General features: G+C 32.0%; 1 protein-coding gene, 1 long non-coding RNA gene and 1 pseudogene across 2 annotated transcripts; 1 reads left to right on the top strand and 2 right to left on the bottom strand.

The window, feature by feature from the left end:
* Window positions 1-382: 382 nt before the first annotated feature.
* On the top strand, window positions 383-5350 carry LOC127898675 (uncharacterized; annotated as a pseudogene).
* Window positions 5351-5426: 76 nt separating this feature from the next.
* Window positions 5427-5936, bottom strand: LOC127899917 (putative UPF0481 protein At3g02645). The gene has a single exon (XM_052434064.1). The coding sequence runs from the start codon at window positions 5934-5936 to the stop codon at window positions 5427-5429; it is 510 nt and encodes a 169-aa protein (XP_052290024.1).
* A 1891-nt stretch (window positions 5937-7827) lies between these two features.
* LOC127899668 (uncharacterized) lies at window positions 7828-10115 on the bottom strand. The gene is made up of 5 exons (XR_008051583.1): window positions 9748-10115; window positions 9559-9679; window positions 9057-9131; window positions 8337-8438; window positions 7828-8080 (listed from the first exon to the last, which is right to left on the bottom strand). It is a non-coding gene; the product is annotated as an uncharacterized LOC127899668 (long non-coding RNA).
* Window positions 10116-19630: the final 9515 nt, after the last annotated feature.

The raw sequence follows: 19630 nt of genomic DNA, 5'->3' as shown, positions 1-19630 counted from the left end.
ACAGTGCAGGAATATGGTTAGTTGTGTATTTATTTCGTTTCATTTTGCTAAAATAAAGGAGGATTGAGCAAAGAAAAGAACTATTTTTTTTTGGTCTATATAAATAATTTGATTTTCGAAGAGAGTTGGTGTTGTTAGGCATGATAATTGTAGAGCCTTTGTGAGTCAATAGCTCAAGGTTTTATAAGAAACAAACCAGCAACTTTGTATATGTAGTGAGGATTTTACTGTTCTTGGTGCATCTTGAACCGGGTATCATAAGTTATGCATTTGATGCCATCAATTAGTTTAGTTTTTTATGGCAATTAAGGAAGTACGGCTTATCATTTTGCCGTTCTTGCTAATATGAAGCTATAAAGAAAATAATATCTCTTTTGATACCATGACAAGAGAGGATCCAAGCACTTCAGGCCAGCCGTTGTGCAGCAATAGAAGAAACGTTGTGTCAAGCAACAGAGTTGATGCGGAAAGAAGCGTAAACAATGTTTGTCTGCGGACAGGTGAGGAATTTTCTTCAGAGTTTCTAAGGGATCGTGTTGCTGTAAGAAGAATAACGGTCATGAATGATGGAAAGTATCTCCAGACAATCCAAGCGGGTGTTAATATCAACCAGAACCATCAGGTAGTTTGCGGGGATCTTAATGGCATTGTCGGGTTAAGGAGGATGGACAACAAAGGCAATGCAAATGCCTCGGATTTTGCTGGCACTTTTGGATATGCGGTTGAAGCAAAGAAAAATAATTATCCTGATAATCTAAGCAGATGCCAGCTGCAATATGGTGCTGTTGGACAAAATTCAGGTATATTTTTTTTATGAAAATCATTGTGATCAAGTTGCAACAGAATTGTCCGGTTCCCCTGTTTATGTTGTGGAGTCTCCTCAGTCTTATCATCCTTGCGGACCAGGTTATGCAGAAAGTCCTTTTACTAGAAAAATGAAATTTCTTTGCAGCTTTGGGGGAAGAATATTTCCCAGGCCCAGTAATGGGAAGCTTAGATATGTAGGTGGGGAGACACGAATTATATCCGTAAGGAAAAGTCTTACTTGGGAGGAATTAATGAGGAAAACATCAGCAATTTGTAATCAACCTCATACAATCAAGTATCAGCTCCCTGGTGAGGATCTCGATGCACTTATATCTGTTTGCCCTGATGAGGATCTCCATCATATGATAGAAGAATATCAAGAGCTGGAAAGAATTGGGGGTTCTCAAAGACTGCGGATATTTCTCGTATCTTTAGGTGAACCTGACAGTCCAAATTCTTTAGGAGGAAAGACCACACAACAGACTGATGCTGATAATCAGTATGTTTCTGCTGTTAACGGCATGCTAGATGCGATTCCTCAAAGAAGTTCTAGTGGGCAGACTTTGGCCAGTCACACAACACAAATGGGCAGAGACTCTCCCACATTTGCTTACATCTCTGAAATTAAGGATCATAGTCCAAACTCCTCAAATCTGGGTGGGATGTTTTCAAATAATGCTAATAGATTACCTCCAATCCGTGTGGCAGGCAAGTCATTGATTCCATCCGTTCCTGTAACTACTTTTTCTTCTCAGCGTATAGATCCTTTCAATTCTAATGCACATTTTTATGTGGACTGGCCATGTGATGGCAATGGAAATGATAATCCTTGTGTTATGGACAAATTTCTTTGCGACCATGTGAATTCCCTAAGTCATTATGATAATCTTTCTCATTACTTAGGGAATCTAATTGATGAGAAACACCAAGGAACCACTTGTCAGAATCAGCCCTTGTTCAAGATGCTGGAATCCTGCAATGATAATTTTAAAACTATTCAGGAAATCAAGGCTATGAATGGGAACCCCGCTTCCTCTGATCCACATTGGAAACACCTTATAGGAAATAAAGAGGTTACACCAAATAATAAAGCCATTGAAAATAAGATAACTACCAACCCAGCAGTAATCTTCCCGTACGAGATTCAGCGAACTCAGGAAGCTCACTTTTCTCTTTACAAATAGCTACTGCAGAAAGTTCTGCAGGTTTTATAATAGAGCACCTTTATGGTTACCAGTTGGATATAACAACTATGCCTGAGTTTCAGGTCAAAAACTCAAATGCTACAAAGGATGAGAAGTGTGCTCTGACTGAGATAAGTCAACCAGTTTCCCCAGGATCCTCTGTAAAACTATCTTCAAAGGACGAGAAGTCTACAATGACTGAGATAAGTCAACCGGTTACCCCAGGATCCTCTGTAAAATTATCTGTTTCAGCTCAAGCAGTTGCTAATCAAGAATGGATAAACCCCAGTTCTGTAAGTATATTTCAGTATAATCATTATACATTCTTAAATTAGACATATATTTCAGTCATTTCTGTATGCTGTCTTCAGAAATTGATGAATCCTGCTTCAAGTAGAGAGGGTACAATCAATGACAAAGACCACAAATATTACTATGGGGCTGACAAGGTATTTATCAGGAGAGTATCATCTGAGGGGCGAAAGCCTAGAATTGCATTGTGTGCCCAAACTGAACCATACAAGATGCTTGCTAATCAAGAATGCATAAACCCATGTTCTGTAAGTATTTTCCTTTTAATTTTTATATATTATAAGCTTAAACTGGCTTATATATGAGCCATTTCGGTTGTCCTCAGAAATTGACAAGTACTGCTTCAAGTAGACAGGCTACTATCAATGATGAAGACCCCAGAATTTATTATACCTACGGGGCTGAAATGATATTTATAAGACGATCAAATGAGGGACAAAATCCTAGAATTGCCGTCCGTGCACAAGTTGTACAGTCAGAAAATGATTATGAACACAATGTGCTCATTGTGGAAGATCTAACTGATAGTATACCTCCAGGAATTCCCTCCTCCTCATCGGTTGTGCCATTTGAACAAGATGATGTAAGTGATGATTATCCATCTCCTATGGTAACTGAAACTGAGAGTGCCCATTCAGATTCTGGCCTTGAGGTAGCACTTGACATTTTCCCTATTGTTTGTTGATTTGTTCCATTATTAAAATGGCTTTGCTGATTGATATGAGCTGAAATCCTATCTTTCCTAGGATGTCAGAGGTGATGGCAGAGACGTGGATGAATCTATTAGTGATGCCACAATGGCTGAAATGGAAGCTGGCATTTACGGTTTGAAGGTTTATGACAACCATTTTAATTAATTTATGATAAACTTTTGTGAAAATCTGTATATGTTGAATTAAATGCATTATTCATATTCTTATCTGCAGATAATCAAGGACGGTGACCTTGAAGAATTGGAAGAGTTAGGTTCCGGTACATTTGGAACTGTCTATCGTGGAAAATGGAGGGGAACAGATATTGCCATTAAGAGAATCAAAAAGAGTTGTTTTTTGGGCAGATCATCAGAGCAAGAACGGTTGGTGGGTCTTCTCTTTCCTTCTACTCAAGATACTCTTATCAAGATATTCATATTTGTACAATTTAATTTTGTTAATATGCATTACACATTTCAGTTGTGGAAAATCAGAAACAAGTTATAGAAAATTTTTGCTCTAAAATGCTTAAACACTTTTTTTTTTCGTTTAATAAAAGCATGCATGTAAGATGACACTTCAAGATTATATCCTACCTTTTGGACTTTTTAAGATCAGAATAGTTAAAATCCCACTCTTTAGTATATATCTTCATTATATATAGAGAGAGGCATAATCTAGTGCAGATGTGCGTTGGAGTTTGCAATGTTCCTTCTTCCAGTAACTCTTTGCACAAAGAGTTGCATGCCCATCCACACTAGATAAAATACATAGTACTTTGCTTGTGTTGACATCCTTATTTTTCTAAATATGGACTAGTTAAAAATACAAAATTTCACACAACCTTTTGTACAAAGAGATGGGAAGTCGATGCACGGGAGCTCACAAATTGGTCGTTACCAATCACAATTTTTTTTTTTTGGGACGTAAATATATAGATTAAAGACTTCTGGAGAGAGGCGCATATCATATCAAATCTTTACCATCCAAATGTAGTAGCATTTTTTGGTGTCGTTTCCAATGGATCTGGAGGAACAATGGCCACTGTAACTGAATATATGGTGAATGGATCACTGAGGCATGTCCTTGCAAGGAAGGACAGGTGAGTCGACTAGCATATCTTATTTTCCCTTGTATCTCAAACAGGGAGTAGATTCACAGTCTTTAAAACTATTCCTGCAGAATACTTGATCGCTGGAAAAAGGTAATGCTCATGATGGATGCTGCTTTTGGCATCGAATATTTACATATGAAGAATATCGTGCATTTTGATTTGAAGTGTGACTATTTTCTTGTAAATTTGCGGTATCCCCAACGACCGATTTTCAAGATGGCAAAAACTTAGATAATATTGAATATGGCCTTCTTCTATTTTGTGTCAACACTTGCAAACACCCTTGCTCTTGACATGTGATTAATTAAATGCTGTTACTAAAAGCATACATAGACTAATGTCTTGGGATCTTTTAATCTGCGAGCATAAAATGATTGGAAGAATAGCATATTTCACTCAGAATTAACTTACCTGCTTTTGCAGGTTGGAGATTTTGGTTTGCCAAGAATTAAATGCAATACACTTGTATCCGGTGGCGTGCGTGGAACCCTTCTGTGGATGGCACCAGCGCTATTGAATGGCAGCAACAATAGGGTCTCTGAAAAGGTGAGGCTTTGTTTTCTCTTTTTTTCGAATAATCATAATAGAAGCAAATATAAGTGTGGAAGCCTATATGGTGATAACATCATTTAAGCTTTCTTTTCTTTGTCTAGGTTGATGTTTACTCATTTGGTATGGCAATGTGGGAAATCATCACCGGCGAAGAGCCATATGCCAACATGCAATGTGGTGCTATCATAGGTACAATTTGCACTTGGTCATTCAAACTATTTCAAACTTTTCTGGATCAATTTTATCATCAAATCTTCTCAAGAGATTCCATGCTGGAATTGATTATATGTCCCTTAAATAAGTATTTGTGTATTTTTATAAAATAATTTAAGCTGTTGAATAATGTAGTATACAACTGTGTTTTACATGTCTGTTGAATAATTATTATATATATATATATATAATTGGCCATGTGAACCAAATCTCAAACTTGCACATTAGGTCTATTCGGATAGATATTTTTTTTTATTTATTGCAATATCAATCTAATTATTAGGTTCTTTCTTTATCATGGCATATCGGCATTGCTAGTTGTAGATAGGATTTCCTGCTGCTCTTCACCATAGCCTACAGGCCTCTGTTTTTATGTTCATGTATTTTTGTCACTTTAAGCTGCACTCATTTGCTGCTTTTGCTGCTTTTAACTGTTTCTACTGTTATTTGATACAGTACATCACAAAGCATCTTAATACAATACACTACAATATTGTTCCACATTCATGAAACGGAGCTTATTCATAAGACAAGGCCCTCCCCCAAGCATGATTACTGGAAATAAGCTAGAACTGAGAACACAGATTGTACAGCGGTAAGTATAAGCAGTACAAGTGCAGCGAAGAAAGAAATGATTGCCCATGGAGTGTTGAAATAATTGTGCCATAAGTTCGCCATCCACTTGTTCCATTTTCTGTCACAGTACTTGTTCACATTCTTGAGCATTTCTTTGTAATTGTTCTCAGGTGGGAGACGGACAGAAACTCCAAGCCTATTCGACATCTGGGCGACCACTTCTTCGTCACCTAAATAGTTAGTAAGAATCCTGCTCTCACAAAGTATTTTCACATCCTTTGCAGTATTGATGAGACCGTCCATGACATCTAAAAAACTAACGAGAGGACCATACCGTGCATTTTGGTACTGCTCATAAACAGTCAGATTTCGGAGTAAGGACCCGGTCTCATTATGAATAGTCAATTCTGATATTTTCATTATTCCCTTAGCCTCTTCAAACAAGATTGGTGCCTTTGGCAACTTGTGCATTTCTGTCTCCGGCATCTTCTACAACTTGATTCCAGCCTCTTGGAGCTCTGTGGCACATCGTATCCGTATGAACTCCTCATTTTCTACTTGCTTAGTGTTTCGACGAGCTGTTCGTGTGAACTCCCCATTTTGTACTTGCTTAATGTTTGGACGAGCTATCCATAATTTGTTGTATATGAAGTCCAGTAGATGCTCTATTTCTTCGCCGGCATTTAGTGCGCCGCCCGTAGGTGCTGGTGCCTGCTCAAATACACAAATGAAGAATTTGAAAATCACATCATGGAAATCTTCTTCGCCAGGTGTCGTAGTCTTGTCATAAACCTTCTGAAGAACGAACAAGGGAAATTGATTCTGAGCTAACAACAAATCACGGCCCAGTTTCCTAGAGATCCAAATTATCCTGAAAATAGGGTCATTACGGTCGTCCCCGTTGTTTAGCGATGTGTAGCGAAATAGCTCAACGATAAAGCAAGCATCAAGGAGCATCATTTGCACGAACTTGTGTGAAGACTTACTCGTTCTGAATAACATGTACGAGCTTCCTCTTCTAAGTTTCTCGTGTCCGAGACAAGGGTTCCTGCAAGCTCTTTCCCTCTTCGCTCGAGAAGCTTCTTCAGATATCGCTTTTTGTGCTCTTCCATCCCTTTCAAGTGATCTTGAGAGCGGAGATCTCAGGTAAAAGGACCGATTGCTATCATTTCTGGTTCATAGGCTTTTACATTCACACGACGTAGATTCTCAGGTACTTTCGGGATTGTAGGAAGATATAATTCATCAGGTACTTTATCAAGTATGTCATCAACATTAATCGATACTTGATCGCCATCGTGACCAATCTGCTTGTCTGCCACTGTTAATCAATAATTAATGTTGGAACTACCAATACTCATTACAAGAAAAATAACATTTTATTACAAAAAATTTAGTCATTAAAGATAATAAATTAGTCACCTTTTATTTTTTATGACAAAAAATAAATTGTCACATGATAGTCGTGGAAAGACCGTCTTAAAAGGTTCTAGCGACTAAAATTATTTCTGTCATGTTAAAAATATGTTTTTGTGACAAAAATAATTGTTTTAAAATTAAGTTAAAATTGTCACAAATGGTATTTTAAATGGTCAAACTGGAGACTTAAAAAAGCAATTAATGACACTTCACATTTGTCATAACATGTGATTTATGGTGACAATAATTTTGTCTCAAGAGTATGTAAATATAGTCGCAACAATTACTAAAAATCATCATTTTAGAGGTTTGAAAATACAATTAGCAACGCTATTTTTCTGTCGTTGAAATTTACATATCACGATGTTACATAATCGTCCCAAGTAGTTGCCATTTGTGACAATTTTTTCAAATACAATTGGTAATTAATTTAGTCTCAAATTTATTTGAAGGACAATTCATTTTACTATTTCATGACTAATTATATTGTATCAAAAAATTTTAAGTAACCATTATCTCTTGTCATAAAATGTAAGCATTCGCAACTATAAAATTTAGTTAGAAAAATTAACATGTTGCAACGGATTCTTTCATTGCAAAATATATGTAATATAGTCTCAAATTATTTTTAATCATAATATAGTTTATTATTTAATGACTATTTATATTGTATTTAAAAAGTTAAAATGAATACTTCCAATTGTCGTTAAAAGAAAGCATCAACAACGATATATTGTAGTCACATAGATTGATATCTAGCGACCAAAAAATTTTGATTCAAAAAATCCATGAAAATTACTTTTGTTTCAAATGAAAACCAATATAGTCTCACATTATTTTTAAGGACAATGTATTTTATTATGTTACAACTAGTTACATCGTAATAGAAAAATTGGTGTGACTATTAAATATGAGTGTAGTCAGTAATAAACAAACCAACAAGAATGGGACTAACATAAAAAAAAAAGACTTTAAAATATTTATTTATAATCCAAAAGATTCAAACACAAAGCATGACATTGAAATAATGTAGGATCAAAAGAATGTGTAAGTGAAAAACGATGGTTGCTCTTTCATGAATCTCATGAAATCTTCAACTATTTGTAGTCTATTATCTTGTTCATCAATCTTTTTTGCTTGCTCTTTAATTGTCTTTGCAATCTCTTGATTTTGTTGGGACAATGCTATGGTGGATGCTAACTTTTAAGGACCTGTCATTAATACACCTTTAAAAATAATACTAAACACATCTACAGAAGAAAGATAAACCCATAATAAATAAATAGTAAATAGTAAGACCGATAGCGCTTGTAAAAATATGAGTGAAAAAATAACACAAAGCTAAAATGAAACATTAACTAAAATTTTCAAGCAAACACATCCTCAATCCCAAATATACTTTGCATTCAAAATAAATATGTAAATTTAATTTCTACAAGTAAATGTAAATAAATTGGAATAACTTACATATTAAGCTTTTGCTTCCATACTACTCCACCCTTTGGCCTCATTCTATAACATATTTTGAAGCAAAGCAATCAATCCAGTAGATTCTTCAAGTATTTCAGTCTTCCCAATACAAAAGAAGAAAAACATTTTAATATTTATAAACATGATACAAGCATGTGATAGAAAAAGTTAAAACAAAGTCTCCATTGTTTCAAGTACCATTTCATTCAGATATTGCACATGAGACTTCGATCCACCACGATATACAAAAGACACTTCACTATTATTCTGCTTTTTTTTTTTTCTGAATTTAGTTTAGTGGATCTAAAGAATAAATTACAATAAAAGCTTGTTTCTACAAAATATTAAAGTACACCAATTTTTCAAGCAATACCATATACAATGATATATGAGGCCCCGTAGATAAAAGAAAAATAAAAAATATAACACTTGAACCACATATAAAAGCATAAGAAAAAAGCAAAAGGAAAAAAAAAAAAAAGATGCTTATGTATCATCTTCTTCTAGTTAAACAATATAAATTGAATAAAAATATTAGTGAATATACTAAAACCTTCAAAATTCTCTGAACATTCAAGTGGCTTCAAATTAGAAAAATAAATAAATTCACAAGAAAATCAAGTAAGTGTATTCGTTGCGGAATTTTATCAAACAATTGGCATGCAGCAACATAAATGACAATTAAAACATGCAAAGCTTTGTACTTTGAAACCTCACCTCCATTGTTCATCCAATATAGGGCATGCACGTTGCTTCTTTGATATGTGTCCCCATTGTTCTATTATTTTCATGCTATCCATCCACACCATCAAACGCACAAAGAGTAAATTAAAAAAAAAAAAGAATTCAAGGGAAAAAGCATTTAACTTTGACTCTTAAAAAATCAAGTGAATACCAGAAAAAAAAAAGTTAATTGACCAGGGATTGATGCGGAATAAAAGCAAAATAAGAGTATGGCCTATCAAAAAAATGATCAATAGGGAGCAGTATACTAGGAAATAAACAAAGAAACAGGCCACCCATATAGCAAAACGTTTCTTCACCTTCCCTATGGATTCTCATAGAGTTATTTGCAGTTCTTCCAAACAAGGGAAGTAAGTGGAAAGTAAATAAATAAAACTATGAAGTAGAAGAAATTTATAATACTATAATTGAATGCATTGAATATTATGATACAAGCCTGGAGCTAATCGTCTTGGCTTTAACTTGAACTACTTACATATTGGGTGATCTTCTTGCAATGGTACGCTCTCAGGGAGGACAAATAATGCACATAACATCCATTTTCCTGGAACTACAAGATGTACCTCAGCAACCTCAGCAAGAGCGATTCTTATGCACTGCAGTGAAACCAAAAAAGAATACATATAAACCAACATTCCTTTAGGGGAAAAATTCAGTAATATACCTCGTGAAAATGAAACTCCGGATCTCGGGCTTTAGAGAATCCATAAACATGAATTTTTAGAAAGGTGAATTTTGCATCTTCGGCCCTATCTCTGTAGATTCCTCTGAATACATCTACCCATGAAATGCGAGGTCAAAGTTTCGCACAAAATAGTCCAATATCAGATTTAACAATAGTTAATTGACCAATGAACTTGCAGCCTAAGGCTGCCTTGATTGAAAGCAAGCACTCCATGGCAGCCTCCGCAAGATTTGTTTTGATTAACTGATTTTAAGTAATAAGAGGAAGGACATGAAAAAAAAAAGGGATTTTGGGAGATTAGCAGAGACAAAAAAGTAGGGATTTAGGAATTTTTTTAATCAAAGTAAAATATTTTGGGCAAAATATAAGACAAGCGCTTGTTTTCTTTTTTGGCGGTTTATTAAAAAAAATTAATTTTCTAATTTTTTTTGGGGTAACATTTGTATACTGTCACCAAATTAATGTTTCTTTTTTTGGTGCTATGTGGCTTGTGCAACAGTACTTAGTAGGATACGTAGCATTTAACATACACTACTAATTGAATAATAACTATAACAAAAATAATTATATTAAAAAAACTATAACAAAAATAAAATTGCATAATTGGGATATTTAATTGTAACATTTTTTTAAGGAAATGTTATCATAGTTGACATTTAATAGCATTGTGAAAAAAAAAATGCTACCAAAATAAGTGATATTTGTTGTAGTGTTTAAATATTAGGGACTGCTATAATATTATATTAAATATTAGTATTGTAGTTGTGACAATATCCCATATCAGTATTAGTTGGATCATTGCCTCGAGCAACTTAATTAATAGTCTGATTATTATATAATTTGACCAAAACATCTCAGTGGTTATTTTATATTTTCTACTAACATACATGAATTTACATTATTAAGGTAATAATTCTACATATTAAAAATGTTTAAAAGACTATGGCATCCTTAATTTAAAGATAAAATATATTAGTTCGAGTTATGTTAAAATAAATAAATCTTACAAAAAAAGGAAAATAAATCAATACTTAATAAAGTAAAGGGTAAAGTTCCATTCATCCCTTAGATGAAATAATTTCCTAAAATCATAATAGCTTTGGAGACTAATATTTTATGTCATGGATGATTTGACCAAATTTACACCTCGTTTTTAGATACAAAGTAAATTTATAAAAAAATAAATATATTTTGCCACTATATACTTTGTCATAAAAGATGATATATTGTCCCAAAATAGTTAATTTTAGAGAGACTTTTTTATGCTATACAAATATGTTTTTTTGTGGCAATTATAAAATCCGTCACAAAAAAATTGAATCAGGTACTAAATAATGTGTATTAGAAAAAAAAATTTGGTCATAAATATAAAATTATTCACGAAAACATTTTCAACTACTATTTTTTAGTTTTGTCACTATATGAAATTATCTATGACAAAAAAATATGGTCTTAAAATCAATCAAAACCATAATAGCTTCAGAGACTAATATTTTGTGTCACAAATTGTTTGACCAACTTCGAACCCCTCTTTTAGTTACAAAATAGTTTTGCCACCTATAATTATATCTTGCAACCATTATTTTTGTCATAAATGACGAAAATTTGTTCCAAAATTTTCAATCTCAAAGGAAAATTTTTGTGCCAAAAAATATATGCCTTTTTGCGATTAAAATAATGTTTGTTATAAAAAGGTCGAATCAGTGACCAGTTAATGAGTCTCAAAATAAAACCTATTGCTTACAAAATATAACACAAATCAAGATGAGACTATTAGTAACAATTTCAAAAGTTCATCATAATAAGTACCATTGAGTGACCAAATTTAAAATCTCTTGTTATGACTTTAGCACAAAAGTCATAACAAGAGAGCAATTAAATTATTACAGGAGAAATAAAAGTCGTATATTAACAAGGAATTGCTGTTAATTCTATTAAGGCTCACCCTTTTTTTCCGCCATTTTCCTAACTGAAACTTGTTGACTAGATTTTGTTCTTAAAACCATCGAATTATCAATGAATACAAGTTATTTAAATTACAAGTTTTAGTCTAATAAACTAGTGCAATACTAACAATTGAAGCGCTGTGTTGTTTTATTTATATTTTTTTTTTGGTGTCTCACATACACTTATCTCACGGAAAAAAAAAAGGAAAAAACACCGATTCCAATGTAATGTGTTTTGTCTCATAGTACATCGGAGTCTGTATTTTCCACCCTCTTATTTTTATAAATCCACCCCATTTTCAAGGAATAATTACAACGAGTTCACAATATTTTTAATAAATACACATTAATAAAAGTTTTGTATAGTTAATCAATTAATCCTTTCATTAATTTTTTTCTTAAGAATCTTTAACTATCTTTAATGATAAATTTTAATATAAATTTTATTTTATTTGCCCCAATAAATATGAGTTATTGTATCTAATAATTTAGATATTTAATTTTGTAACTAAGAATCTAATATTTTAAAATGAAATCTAATTATTCTTTTCACTACCCTTACACGTAAATGACGTAAATTTGATAGCCTAATAATTTACATGAGCAGTGTGATATAAAGACAAAATGTTAGTTTAATTAAAGATTAATAATTTTTCTAATAAAGTAGGATTAGAAATAATGAGTTTAGTATAAAATTAAAAAATATTGAAGTTAAAGTAAATTATTGGTAGTTTTACCTTATAAGGGCAAAATAGTCAATTCAAACTTATGCCAAAGCAATCTTTGTAATCAAGTATAATAAAAAAATTTAAGTTACAGAAAAGTAAATTAAGATAGATTTAATTAATTAATTCTCCGAAGTTTTCAATTTAAAAATTTTTAAAAATAATGTGCACTCTGTGCATATATTTTCTAAAAATGAGGTGAAATTACAAAAAACTATGGATTAGAAATATCATCACACTTTTCTATTTTTTAACTTGAACATCATTTTATTTTATTTTAAATGAGGGATCTAGGGGCTCATATGAGGGAAATCTACAAAAATAGCACAAAAACTTTCCGATTTTACAAAACAATTTGTTTACCAAACTGGCCCCTTTAAATTTTTCTATCATATATAGTTAGCCAAATATCTAATTTTTGGGTGAAAATACCCACCACCCTCAACAATTCACCAAACCGATACTACTCTCAACAAATCATGAAACTTCACCATTCTCAACAAATTGATGTCAGTGTCATTATTATTATTATTAACATTCTGGGTTCATACAATACTAAGTTTGAGTAGACATATTAAAAAAAAAACTGTTCAAAACAAATAAATTTTGAGTAAAAATGAAGCAGAAGACGACACACAAGTGCGAGATGTAACTGTACCACTTGAGCTCGGGCGACAAGGACCTGTGCGTTTTGCACTACTACGCCACTTTATCTGTCTATTATTTAGCCGCCAATGATTTCTCAGTTGGAGAAGCCCCATGTATCTATGATAAATCACATAGTAAATTGGTTAATAATAACATTTGTAAAATTAAGGTAATAATTAAAAGATTAAAAAAAAACCAAAACACAACAATTGTGCTTCTATACAACTGCGTCTCAGCACATGCCTATCACACCAAATACCCATACACACCATATTAGTGTGCTATTTCTATGTGGGATGGGCCATCTCACCAAAATAGGTAGACCAAAAAAAAAAAAATTCTTGGAACCGACTCAATCAGAACAAAAAACCTTCTATTCTCATGGGTTTCACAGTTAACGTCGGAATGTGTTCAGTCCTCTCGGCTGAGCTTTGGGGTTTGTTGCATAGCTTGAGAATGGCTTGGGATCATGGCTTTAGACGTCTTCAAGTTGGAGTGGATAATAAGAGCATAGTGCATCTTTTGGAGAGGGCTCAGCCTCCAGCAAATGAAAATGCAATTCTTGTCAATGCTATTTGAGGATTATTAGCGCTTGATTGGATCGTCCAAATGGAGCATGTGTACAGAGAGGCAAATTGTGCTGTGGATTTCCTTTCTTCCTATAGCTTAACTACCCCCATAGGCTTGCATGTTCTTCTTTCTCCTCCTCCGGCTATTTTTGGTTTACTTTGTAATGATGCTTATGGGATTGCACACTCTCGATTAGTGTTGCATTAGCTCTTCGTGAGCCCTTCTTTAATTAAAAAAGAAATCCTTCTATTCTCATGTGAGAATTGAAGAAATCATACTTTATATTGTAGATTAAGAATCCTTGTCATATTTAGATTAGTTACCTTATTGTCTAAGATTTATTCTTCTTTTTGTAGTAGTTTAGGACCTTGTTTTCCTTTTCTTTCTGGTTTAGGATAATTACTAGTAGCATAAATAAGTCCTCACTTGTAGTCTTTGAAGCAAATTTGGGTTCAATAATATTTTCAATTTTCAAATATCTGCATGAGTTTTTTAATTTAGTTAATTATCAACATTTTGCAGAATCAATGAGTCTTATTTTCTATATTCATAGTATTATTATGAATCAACATGAATTTAAACTATTTTTTTCCGATATTCTTAAGAATCAACGACATATTAAAACACTAGACTCCCACTGCATCACTTTCATAAAATACCTTATTTGAATTTTCCGTCAATGCGATAGACCAAAACAATGGTTCCTATGGTGCCTATAGCACGAAAACACACCCACATACAAAACACCACAAAATCATCATCATCATCTCGGTGGTTAGCCACCACCATCACCATTTTCATACCATATAACACACCACACATATCATTTCAAACACTCAAATAATAAATAAAAAAACTCTTACACGCATTTCTTAAACACTTATGTGCAATGAGTCTCTCTTCACATTGGATGCCTAGACCAATTACTTTCAAACTGATTTCATTACCAACTCTCCCAAGTGAAACTACAGTCTCTGAGCTAATAAACAATGATAACCGATGGAAAGAAGCCTTGCTTTATGCACAATTTGTGAAGGAAGATGCAGATGCAATTATGAATATTCCCCTACCCAGAAATCACAGCAGAGACCAAGTAATCTGGCATTATGACAAGAAGGGAGAATACTCTGTCAAAAGCGGATAACAAATAGCCCTCAAATTGAAAGTTCCAGACATCCCAAGCAGCTCAGTCAATAGCAGCAGCCAGTGGAAAGTAATTTGGACTCTCAACATTCTAGAAAAAATCAATATCTTTTTATGGAGAGCTACTTAAAATTTACTTCCAACAGTTGTGAACTTATAGAGGAAAAAGGTATTGCATGAGCCTTTTTACTAGATTTGCGGTAACCAGTCTGAGAACATTTTTCACGGCCTGATGGAATGTAAGCCAGCCAGGAAAACTTGGAAACACACCAAATTTGTAGAAAGCTTTCAGGACGTGGTAGGCCCAGTTATGCTTACTATTTTCCAAGACCTGGCAAGGACAATGAGCAAAGCAGATTTCGAGCTGATGGTTATCACTTGCTAGACTATTTGGAAAGCATGGAATATATTCTTGTTTGAAGCAAAGAAACCTAATTATCAAATGTCAGTAGTAAAGGCAGAAGCATTATTGGAAGCTTATTAGAGAGTAAAGCATTCAGGATTGACTTGTGGAGTGGATAAAGAGAAGAAAACAGCCAAAGCATGGATACCTCCACCGCAAAGCTGGTTCAAGGTGAATGTTGATGTAGCCATAAGGAAAAACATCTATCAGGCTTGGGAGCAGTGATTAGAGATTCAAGGGGAATGCCATAGCTGTTGCTGTTAAGACTTCAAGATTTCATGGGGATGTATCGTATGCAGAAGCTGAAGCAGTAAGATGGGGTTTACAGGCAGCTGAGGATGCAGGATTATCTTCATTAATTATCGAAACTGATTCTCAAATGGTGGCCGATTTAATTAACAATAGAAAGGGCAGCAAGAATGAGATTTATTGGGTTATTTTAGAGATTCAAGACAAGCTTAAGGATCTCTGAAATGTCAAATATCACTATACCCCGAAATCTTGTATGCCATTGCCCACTCATTGGCTATATTAGCCTTTGATCACTTAGGAGCTGTTGTTTGGTTGGGTTCTTTTCCAATCGAAATTATGAATGTATTCAACTCTTTTGTTTGAACGAAAGTTATTATTCCTTTAAAAAAAAAACACTTATGTGCAATAATTGACCTTAAACTATATTTACCACAATTGTTCGTTCTTTTACTAACGCAAACCTAACATACTATTTTTTTCACTAATACAAATAGAATACACTATTTTTCACTAATAATTTCTATAAAATTAGAGCAATTCAATTTCACATCAACAACAAATTAGATTTTACTCGCCAAAACATGCTATCATTGTTAATTAGAGAAGCTACTGTCAAATGAAGTGCACAAGAAATAGAAAGCCGAAACCGCCTTCGCCCTTGCCGACGTGTCGCCACAGTGCTGCTAACAATCTCAAGACTTTAGGATTTTGTTCGTTCATTGGGGGCTTAAGAGAGATGAGAGTGAGTTTTCGATAAGGGTAAATGTGTTCAAGAAATCATATTTGACTAGTTATGATAGAAAAAATTAGAGGGATCAATGTCAAAAAATTTAAAAATTTTGGGGTTTGTTACGTAAATTTCTCCAGATGTTAATGTTCACTAGAGTAAGAGCAATAATTAATGTTGAAATTAATAAGGATAAAATCATAACAAAAAAATGAAAGTCATGTGTTATGAAAAATTAAACTAGATGTCTTAATAAACTAATGTGATCCTCACCAAGTGGTTTTCGAACAGATTTATTTAATTTACCATTGGAGTTCAAATCTTGAAGACATAAGAGATTAAAAATTAATTTGAGTTTTATCCACACCTACTTTCTAAAGAATAAAGAAAAATACTGTGATTTTGAAAATTGTAGAATTGTGTTTTTTTTTCTTTTTTTAGTGGCTTTTTCTTAATTATATTTTGTTCCCGAAATTTTTGACACCTCAAGCCACTCCACCCTAATTAATAAATTCCTCGTCTAAGATCGGTGCGAAGAGAATCGATTCCTTGACCTATTGCACGCATCGCTATCGCCAAATCAATCAACCAACTTACTATTTTCTTAGAGATGTGTTGTATATATTGCTTGTTAATTAATTAATTTATTATTTATTAAAACTTTGGGGGGCGGAGAAATCTACATATTAAACTCAAATAAATCATCCTAAAATGTTCGACCTTAACCTTTTTTTTTTTAATACTACTTACAAAAGAGCATAAAATGAGTAGCTCTAACTATTTTGACGCGGAGTCAATGAGATTCAGGGTAGGTGGCAATGATACTCAAAACTCAAAAAGTCATGTAATCAACAAATGACACATCTGAATCTATATCTTTTTATATAATTTTATTCTATATTTGAAGGAACACATCATGCATAGGATCAATACGGACATAATAAAATGTTACAAAAATTCAGATGTAAGTTTACCCAAATTTCAAAATCAGAGATAAAGTATCAATTAACATTGATCGCTAGAATAAGAGCGCAAAGAATAAATATAAAGTAGTGAAACATGCTTGTTAAGGATCACCTTTATTACTCTCTCACTGAGGTGATCGATCTATCTTCTTTAATTAATGAGAAAATTTCTTTGTTGAATCTAGCTTCCAAATTTCTTTATTGAATGAGAAATTTTCAGTAATGGTTTATCCTTATATATATAATGGTTCATCCAATTTTCTTTATCGACTCACAGTCGGGTTTAAGCTAATGCGGCAACCGCACTTTGCCTTTTTTTTTTTTTGCCCTTTTGCGTTTCCAACTTTGCATTTGCTTTATAATTATAATAAAATTAATATAATTTTTTAATTTAATATAATATTATATAATTTTTCATTTTTACATTATAATTATTAATATAAATTAATAAATATATAATTTATTATTCAATATTATTATATTATATTTTTATTTTTACATTATAATTTATTATAACCAATAATAAATACTTAAATATGAATAAATTTCAATAATATTAATTTAAAATTAATAATAGTATAAATAATAATATAAAATATTATTACAATTTAAATTTATTAATATAATATTTAATTTAAATTAATCATAAAAGAATTAATATAATACAGTGTAGTACCAAACATTATAGGGTGCGTTTAGCACACTATATTATATATTTATATTATGCCATATGGGTGTGTTTAGTGCATGGTATTATGGTGTATTAAAATAATGTTCACATTAAATTAATGCTAGTATCATGTTTGGAAGAACATAGGAATGGGTTAAAGGAATTGTGCTAATGTGGTAACTACCGAATTAGCTTGTGGTTTTTTTTTTCTTTTCCTTATTTTGCTTTTCCTTTTTCCTTTTGCTTTTGCTTATTAATAATAATAATAATAATAATAATAATAATAATAATAAATAAATAAATATTTTTAATTTAATATAATAGTATATAATATTTTTATTTTTACATTATAATTTATTAATAAATTTATAATATAATATAACTAATAAAAAATACTTAAATTTGAATAATATTAATTTAAAATTAATAAGAATATAAATAATAATGTAAAATATTAATATAATATAATAAATAATTTAAATCAATCACAAAAAAATTAATACAATATAGTGTCGTACCAAACATTGTATAACATTGTTATAATACAGTACTAATATAATACAATATAATACAATACACAAATATTAAAATAATGCAAAGTATAATATTATTATAATATAGTACTAATGTAATACAGTATAATATAATACACTAACATTAAAATAATGTAATATAACATAATATAATACAATGTGCCAAGTGCACCCTGAATTAATAGACCCGTAATTGAATTATTGAAGGAAATTTGTTTTAATTTTATCAAGGGATTGCGTCAGCATCACTGCTGAAACCGAGGTAGCATTCCAGTGTAATCATTAGCATTTTACAATTCATGCTGTCAAATGTAGAAGAAGAGAAAGTTGATGTCAAAGTGTTTAGAGATATTTTATCATTTTTTTATTCTGATTATTTTTTTAAAAGGTTACTGAGTGGGGCAAAATTAAATTAATTTTTTAACCTTTATCTACCTAAGTTGCTAATTAAATAAAATTATTTAAAAATCACACGATCAGCATTTTTCTGAGAAAATTGTTTAAATATTGAATTCACAACAATACTAATCATCAACTTCCATACACACAGAAAAATGGAATATCACATCACACAACGACGAGAATGTGTGTTTCAAAAATACACAATTTTTGTTGTTTTGTGCTGGAATCCACCTAAAGTTACATTTTGTTTCACTTTTCCACTTCCGTTTGGAATCCGTTAAGAAAACTAACGGAAAATTAAAAAAATGACCATTTTACCCCCCAAAACGAAAATTATAATTTCACCCTAAAATTAAAACTATTAATAATCAGATTAAATCTAATTATTTTCCCCATTGGTCAATAAAAAAATTAATTCCACAACCATCAAATGCAGGGTGTAGAGTTTTATTATTCATTGAGATATAATCTCTAGTAGTTAAGTTTTTTTTGTACTTCATTAACGTACCAATAATGATATTCATCATTAAATCTTATTATTTTTGACATTTTTAGGGTGAAATTGTAATTTTTGTTTTGGGGGTAAAATAGTCATTTTTTAAAGTTTCCGTTAGTTTTCTTAATGGATTCCAAACAAAAATGGAGAAGTGAAACAAAATGTAATTTTAGGTAGATTCCGGTAAAAAAATAAAAGGAATTGTGTATTTTTGAAAAAGTTAGAAAAACGGGTGGACGGTGGATATTTTTTCATTTCTTTATGGAATGAAAATTTTAGTAACCAATGGCTCATACTTATATGATCCGTAGCGTAGTGGGCTATACGTTTCACGTTGTAATCAATTGACTTATTAGTTGTACGTACAACACCTAATATTTAA

This window comes from Citrus sinensis, chromosome 9, assembly GCF_022201045.2.
Source record: "Citrus sinensis cultivar Valencia sweet orange chromosome 9, DVS_A1.0, whole genome shotgun sequence".
Taxonomy (NCBI): domain Eukaryota; kingdom Viridiplantae; phylum Streptophyta; class Magnoliopsida; order Sapindales; family Rutaceae; genus Citrus; species Citrus sinensis.
This window is presented reverse-complemented; position numbering and strand designations above follow the sequence as displayed.